The following is an 8,191-nucleotide window of genomic DNA, read 5'->3' as shown; positions in this document are numbered from 1 at the left end:
CAGCAAGGTACTCTGATAAGAGTACATTATTCCATATGGAATCCTAAATTAACTTTCCTCTCTAGCTCCTCAAATGAGTCCTCATGAGACTAGAGATAAGGTTCAATATACCACAGAGGTAAAAGAGTTCACATCAGTTGAAGAGTCTAAAAACTTTTAAAGTGTAGAGGAAGAATTAAATGCTAATAAACCTTTGGTGTCTACCCATTAACATTTCCATTTTAAGTGACAATGAGATATGTATAATTTGTGGAAAAAATAAAAGCAACCTGTTCCCACTGTTCCTAATTCTTTCCATGTGTTATTCTAAGACCACCTGACTTTAAAACATTTGGTTATTCAGTGCAGAAAAGTAAACCACAGACAAAGTACGACAACTTTTAATACTCCATTAATACTAATGATTAAAAATTATTGCATAGCCTTATGCATTTATCCTAAAACATTTTCTGTAAAGTAAATGAATTATATAAAAGACAAATAATCCCTTAAAATGTGATGGTCTCTACTACCTCGATCTTCTATCTTTTTTTGTTTTTTCAGTACTTTTGTCCATCGTTTTCTCATTATCTCCTCTGCACTTTGGGCAATACCATTTTCCCTTTGGTTTATAAGTAAGTGAAACACATGAAAAATGAAACCACTCAATTGGACATTGTTCATTGTCACATCCTATCATTTCCCCATAAGACACTTGGTTACATAAGCAGTATGTAGGTTCATTGGGATCTATTGCAAACTCAACAGGTGAAGCTTCTCTTTCCTGTTTGGCTTTTGAACGTTTCTTTTTCTTGGCAGATTTGGATTTCTTTTCTTTAGGTGGTTGATCATCACAGTCTTCAATCCCATTTGCTATGTGACAGAGATCACGGCTTTCACTGGTCCGCTGTCGGCGAGGTCTTCTTGAAGATCTTTCTGGTTGGTTGGAATCCATCTTTGTCTTATCTGAAGATCTCTCACTTTCTGAAGGATCTTGAAAACATTGTGAATGCAATTCCATTTGCCTTGCCCGGTTCTCTACCAGCTCAAGCATTTGTGTGACAATTTGAATTTTCTCGTCACCAAGTTCCTGGCTGTTTATTAATGCTCTCTGAAGATTCTGCTGAAGGCGTTTCTTCTGATGTGGATCATTTTCTTTCTTATATTTTTCACAAGCATCATCAATTTCCTTTAATGCTTCTGTAAAATGTAAAAAATAAAAAATAAAAAAAAATCAGAATGTTGTCCAAAGTTAGAGAATAATTTGTTTTTAATGAGTTTTTTTTTTTTAAAGTCACTGGAGTATTTTGAATAGAAGTCAAAAAACATAATGTCATAAACTCAATTATACTGTTTGTCATATCCAACATAAAAAAAAAAACAAATCCCAGAGAAACTCCTGGAAGCTTCATCTCTACCCCAACCCCCAAAAAGGAAACTATGATCAATTATTGATTGATACAAAGTTTAAAAACATAGCCCCAGTTCACTCATATTTAGTTTTGGAATATTGCTTAACATCTTAACTTTTTCATTTAATGGCGCCCACATTTTAGTTTCATTTTGGAAATTAAATTCTACAAACTGACAGATTTCTAAAGTGAAATTTCTACACCAAATGATTCCATTACTAACAACAAAAACAAAAAGCAATGTGGTAATTCTGTTGTTTTATATATCTAGGCAATGTTTTTTTGTTTGTTTGTTTGTTTGTTTTTTTAGCAATTTTATTTGTTGATAAACTTTCCAAACATCTCTAAAAGAACCAACTTAATATGTTGTCTTACAAACATTATCTTACAAGAGAAATAACACTATGTTTAAAAAGAAAATTAAGTGTTGTGTTGTGATTCTCAACCTAAAGTTCTTTCTTCTGTCATGTTATATAAGTCAGAGGTGTCAAAACTCATGGCTTCAGCTGACTCCTGATTGTGGCCTGAACCAGATTAAAATGTAATTGGGTAATATTTAGTAAAATTTAAAAAAAATAAAAGAAATAGCCTGTAGGGATTTGTTTCTATTGGAGCTCGACACCTGTGACATAGGCAATCCTTTGCCAGCAGCCACTTGAGTAATTCAGTCACCTGGGCTAGCAACAAACCCACATACTACAGAGTGTGGCATCTCACTAGAGAGAAAGCCCTTAGCTAAGACTATTCTATTATTTCAAAAGCTCAAACTATTCCCCTTTATTTAGGTATTCAAATACTCTAGCAATCAGCTAGGTTTCTTCTACAGAAAGGAAAATGACAAATTTCTAAATACAAAGTTTTGAAATGAGCAAAAGCTAAGAGGGAACAGATAGGAGTAAACAGGACAAACTAATTTCAACTATCCCTTATCTTAGCCCCAATGATTTGCAATCTTATAAACATGGTACTACTTAATATGGTATGCCTAATGTAGAATCAATGTTTGGTTCTTAATATTAAGCAATGAATAAACAATTTCATAACAAGATAAATATCTTCATATACAGGGAAGGAAAGAAAACCATCATACTAATGCATTGTTGGTGAAGTTGTGAATTGGTTGAGCCCATCTGAAAAACAATCTGGAACTATGCCCCCAATTTACTTACCTACATATACCCTTTGATCTAGCTCTACTATATTACTAAACCTACAGCCTGAAGAAATCTATGAAAAAGAAAAAACTCTATACATGTACAAAAATATCTATTGTAGCTCTTTATAGTGGCAAAAAACTGGAAATTAAGGGGATTCCTGCCTATTAGAGAAAGTGTGAACAAATTACCATGTAAGATTGGAATGTTATCATGCTTGAGAGTACAAAAAGTGAAAACAGTTTCAAAGAAAACTAGGAAAACAATGAACTGATGCACTATGAAATGAGCAGATCTAGGAGAACAATTTAGAGAATAATGTCAACATCATGGGAAAAAAATAACTTTGAAGGACAACAGAAAATTGAACAATGCAATGGTAAACCATAAGTCCAGTGACCTGAATATGCAGAAGACCTACACTTTTTGAACATGGCCAATGTAGGAGTTTGTTTTGCTGTACTATGCAAATTTATGATCAAATAAAGAAACATTTATTAAGTGCTTACCTTGTACCAAGCACTGGGTTAAGAGTTCCTGTCCATATGGTTTCACAGCAGGGAAAACACACATTAAAGGGAAGGGGAAAAAATGGAAAAGGGGAAGGTATCCCTCCCTAGGTCCTTTCTCAAAGTAGAAGTTCCTAGAGAAACTCAACAATGGGGAAATAGGAGTTTTAGTAGTAAAGAGAGAAAGCAAATGAAGTCTGGTGGTTTTTAATAAATCGTTTAACGAGAAGGGGAATGAGAAAGAGACGTAATGCCCATGAAGATAGATAACTTTTAAAAGAAATACAGAAGTTCAGTTTAACAAATGAAATACTTACAAAATCAATTATCCAAAGTTACACCCAATAAACTTTCTTCCCAAATGATTACTGACACATTTGATCTATTCTATAAAACAGAACTCATTTATCTTTCAAATACTCCCTCCTTCCAAACTCATTATAATTCAATCTAGCTCTAAAAGTACTTAATTCAGTATGTATATTCTTTGTATTAAGGTGTAGTTCAACACAGTGCAGCACATATGAAATCTCAATCACAACCTTAATAAAACATTATTAAGTGCTTACCAAGTGCAAAATATTGTAGTACACTGAGATAAACTATTACAAGCCTGCCCTTGAGGAACAAAAGTAGTAGGTGAAGTATAGATGTTAATATCATACTGGGAAATTTGGACAGGATGATAGTATGCACTTAAGGTACAAATTATTGATACCTTTAATTTATTTAGAAATCAACTAATTGTCTGAACAGAAGCTATTACTGTAAATAAATAAATCTGCATTATTCCTCTTTGGGTCCAGAGACAACTATACTCTCAGCATAATAAATCTGGTCCTATTCTTATATCAGTTACAAAATATCCTGCCCCCAACCTCTAAAGTGGGCTTTAACTTTATGATAGAAAAATGTATGCTTTTTTAAAAGTTTCAAGCTTGATCTTAGACAAAACATTCAATAGGCAAATCTTAAAAGCCCTAGCCTCCTATTTCTCAGTTACCACATGCATATCAAAAAGACCATCACACAGATTAAGGTCATAAGAAATAACTTTGAGAATCTTTTTTTTTAAATGAGCTTTCCAAATCTAAAATCACAGATCATCCCAAACACTAAAATATCATATAGAAATTAAAATGTAATGAACTTCTTTCTGCAGAATGCTTTACTGCGAGATAGAATACAAGTTTAGATTAAACAGTATCCTTACCCATCTGGAACTTAAAGTTTAATGGCGAATTACAGTTATAAATAATTATAAAAGAAATTAAAAGTAAGAAATCTGTAACAGGAAGAATTCATTACCCAATTGAAGGATCAGGGTAAGCTTCCTGGAAAGAAGTATATGGAGTTAGGCTTTAAAAAAGGGTGAAAATTCAACAGGTACAGGCTGTTCTAGGCATGGGGAAAACGAGAACAAATTAATAGGTTGAGTACAGAACATGTGGAAGAAGGCAAGTAGTCTAAATTGATTGACATGGAGATAATATCACACTTTAAGTTTTACAAAGAATGGTATTATAGCTAACATTTATATAGCACCTCCTATATACCAGGAACTACACTAAGCATTTTTCAATTATCTCATTTGATCCTCATAACAAGTTTGAGAAGTAGGTATACTATCCCCATTTTTACAAATAAGGAAACTAGCTAAGTTTACTGGCTAGCTTAGGGTCACATAATTAGGAAGCTTCTGGGACATTCAAGTTAGATCTTCATGATTTTAGGCAAAGCTCTATCCAGAACATCATTAACTACTTCTCACAATAGCCTTGTCAAGTGGGATCCAGATTCAGATCCCAACTTTGCTAACCTCTGGTCTTGGACAAACCATTTCATCTTCTCTGTAGCTAAATTTTCTCATCTGTCACACAAAGGTGTTAAGACTAGCTTACTTACGAGGCATCTATTTCATAATCCTACGATAAAGTTGCCATTTTACACAAGTGAAAACTGAGGCTGTTAAACTGACTTGGTCAGGGTCATGTGACTCAGTCCCAGAGCCAAATTCAACTAGGTATCTAACATCAAACACAGAACTCTTTCCATTATACTGTGCAGAGTATAAGGAAACCTTAAAAGTTGAATGGTACAGCATTGTAAGGAAGCTAGAATTATTATGTTGGGAGATGGAAGAACTCACTGGGGTGAACAGCTCAGAATACTGAGTAGCTAAGAGACAAGCCTAGGGAAACAAAGTCAGTGTATGTTAGAGGGAACCCACCTGAACTCAGAAGGTTCAGCAGCTGACCTTCCAACCATTATATAACCTCAGGATCCACACACTAGGATAGTAGTGGAACCAAGGGCAAAATTGAGAGAAATCGTGGGGGTGGAAATCAATAGGTCTGATTTGGGTTGAATTGTTTCCTTTTGATTTTGGCAGGATGCTAAGCTGCCAGTGGAACATTCATTCAGGTGGAGAAGAAACTGAAGCTTGGTAAAATGAATGCCTTGAAGATCAAGAGATCCAAGTTTTAGACCTAGCTCTTGCCACTAATTGGCTATATAATCTAAGACAAGAGACCTGACATGAGCTTTAAATTTGTGACTTAGAATATGAAAGCAGTTAAAACTTTTAAGGCTCTTTCCAACTCCAACATACTTTTTTAGCTGTTCTGTGGGCTATTTTGGTATTTAAAGAAAAACTAAGTTGGAAAACAGAAAAAGGCAAGAAATATTGTAGTGGATATATAATGACTTTATTTTCTTACAGATTAGGAAAATGAAGTTTTGAAGAGATTATGTTATTTATTCAATACCACTAAGCTAGTAAATTTCTCAAGAATTCTCTAACCCAAATCTGAAATCATCTATATAAAAAGTAGCAGGGGCCACAATAATCAATAAACTCAAGGACAAGAACTCAAGCAACAGCACTATTAATGGAAGTAGAGAGGTCAAGGAGCCAGTAAAGAGAGTTAGAATCAGGTGATTATGACACTGTTGAGATCAAGGTGGGAGACTGCAAAAGGTGTGGTTTATGTTAGATGCTACAGAAAGATCAGAGAGCATAATAAAGATGTAAAATGACCAGATTAATTGGGTCACTGATGATCTTTGAAAGGGCAGTTTCAGAAGAGAAGTGAGGACAAAAATCAGGCTGAAAGGGGTCGAATTTTTTCCTCTCAAAAGATTGGCAGTGAAGGGGGAGAAAGTTGGACCGCTGCTCCTCAAACACGGTTGGATGGACTTCAAGGATCAAAGAAAAGTTCCTTCCAGATTTCGGGAAGCTCATCATTTTTATAGCTAGAGAGAAAAGACCGGAGAGGATAGGGAACGAAGGGCGCAGGTACAGGAACAGGTTGAAATAGAAACAAGGGACCTTTCAGTCAGTAGTCTTGGTGAGGGCAAAAGGAAGCGTCAAGAGGCGGCTGAGGGGCAGAGGCAGCCTTGATGGATCCTTCCCAGTTTACAGCCCCCCCCCCCCTCCCGGCACTGTGCCAACCTAAGTCTCCGCTTCCCGGATCCGGGTCCCTCCCGTAGCCCGCTCTCCGGGACTAAGACCCCAGCCCGGGCAGGGACCCCATAAGGCGAGGGGGCGGAGCCCAGAGGGGGCTCCCGGGAGGCTGCAGCAGGCTCGGCTCCGGGATCGAAGCCGCGCCCCCGCCACCGGGGCAGCCCCGCGGGCAGTAACGGGTCTCCTCCAGGGCAGGGACCACGGGCTGCTCACGGCCTCTGGCCGCACACATTTCGACCCTCAATCTCGGGCCTTCCCGGACACCGCTAGGAGCCGGAGACGCCAGACCCTCGGCGGTTCGCGGAGCCCGGCCCACCCGGAAGTGACGCGGAGCCCCAGGCCACACGCGGGGCGCGCGCCAGCTGCGAGAAGCGTCCCCGCCGCTGGTTCCGAGTACGGGGGGATCGCTGGGTGGAAGACCGGGCAAACCTGCCCCCCAAGCCCGGGGGCTGCCCTCACCCCAGGAGTCACTCAGACTAAAGCGCGCGCGCCCTTCGCGTCCCCAGCGTTACTAAAGGCACCGCCCCCTCCAGGGCAGACACCCGACTCCCCTTCACCGCCCCCACCCCCCGCTGAGCCCCTCCCTCCTTTTAACTGTTTGGCGGAAGGAGCTGAGCCAAAGCAAAGCAGCCGCCCCCGGACCGGTCCGCCTCCCCCGGGGCTGCGAGAGCAAAGGAGATCCCAAGGCAGGGGGGAAGAGAGGGAGGGCCTTCCCCGGGACCCGCCCCCACGGCCCACTCCCCCACCCAGCACGTTCCAATGCATCCGCCTGTAGGGGACAGGGGAAGCTGGGGCCGAGCCGTCCTCCCCCAGCCCGCACACCTCCGGTCCCCGCGGCCGGAGCCAGCCGGCCCGCCCGCAACTCCTCCTCCTCCCCTTCCTCCTCCTCCTCTCTGGGGGCAGAGCCGGAGGAGCGATCCCCAGCTAATAAAATGGCTGATTCTCTGCCAGAAACAGCCAAAGCTGCAGGGAGCGCCCGGGTTTCCCCCGAAGTGCCCCGAGCCCGGAGACGCGGGGCTGTCAGCCGGGGAGGCGAGTCGGGAGCGCCCCTCGGCCTGCTTCCCCACTCACCTTGGTACTTGGTGTCTATCTCTCGCAGTACGGACACGTTCCGCTGCATGTCCAGGGGCAGGGACTCCACACACTCGAGGTAGTCCTGCACGTAGCAGGAGAGGAGCCGGCCCCGCTCCCCGGCCAGGAGCCCGGCCGCCGGGTACAGCTGCTGCTGCTGCTGCTGCTGCTGCTGCCCTAACATCCTGCTGCTGCTGCCGCCGCCGCCGCCGCCTCCTCCGCATCCAGCGACCACACATGCACCGCCGCGGCCGCCCGGGCCGCCCGGGAGGCAGACCCCGCCGCCCCTCACAGGGGCGCAGCCGACTGACTCCCTCCGCCCCCTGCCCTCTGGGGAGACCCTCACATACCCCACCGCGGGCACACGTCCTAGGGCGGAGCGAGATCAGCTGCCCCCCTCAGCGCCCCGACACTGGGATCCCCGGCCGTGCCGCCGCCGCCGGGGACGCGGCGCTCGGGCGTCCCGGACGGCTGCCGGGCTCCGCGTCCCCCTCGCGCTCACAATCTGCTCCCGGTTCCCTTCGCTGCTTGGCTTCCACTGACCGTCTCCCCTCTCGTCCCCCACTTTTCCTAAGTACCCAGTGTGAGAGTGTCGGGGTG

General features: G+C 42.6%; 1 protein-coding gene across 2 annotated transcripts; it reads right to left on the bottom strand.

The window, feature by feature from the left end:
* Window positions 1–364: 364 nt before the first annotated feature.
* On the bottom strand, window positions 365–7,903 carry ING2 (inhibitor of growth family member 2). Of its 2 annotated transcripts, none has more exons than XM_031943841.1 (2): window positions 7,592–7,903; window positions 365–1,179 (listed from the first exon to the last, which is right to left on the bottom strand). In XM_031943841.1, exons 1-2 carry the CDS (start codon window positions 7,773–7,775, stop codon window positions 509–511), a joined length of 855 nt encoding a protein of 284 aa, XP_031799701.1. In that variant the 5' UTR covers window positions 7,776–7,903; the 3' UTR covers window positions 365–508. The 2 variants fall into 2 exon arrangements, with proteins under 2 accessions (XP_031799701.1, XP_012407545.1); XM_012552091.3 differs by lacking the exon at window positions 7,592–7,903 and adding an exon at window positions 3,055–7,049.
* Between the last annotated feature and the right edge of the window lie 288 nt (window positions 7,904–8,191).

This window comes from Sarcophilus harrisii, chromosome 6 (genome assembly GCF_902635505.1).
Source record: "Sarcophilus harrisii chromosome 6, mSarHar1.11, whole genome shotgun sequence".
Classification (NCBI taxonomy): Eukaryota; Metazoa; Chordata; class Mammalia; order Dasyuromorphia; family Dasyuridae; genus Sarcophilus; species Sarcophilus harrisii.
Note: the sequence above shows the minus strand (reverse complement) of the source record. Positions and strands in the feature narration are given on the sequence as shown.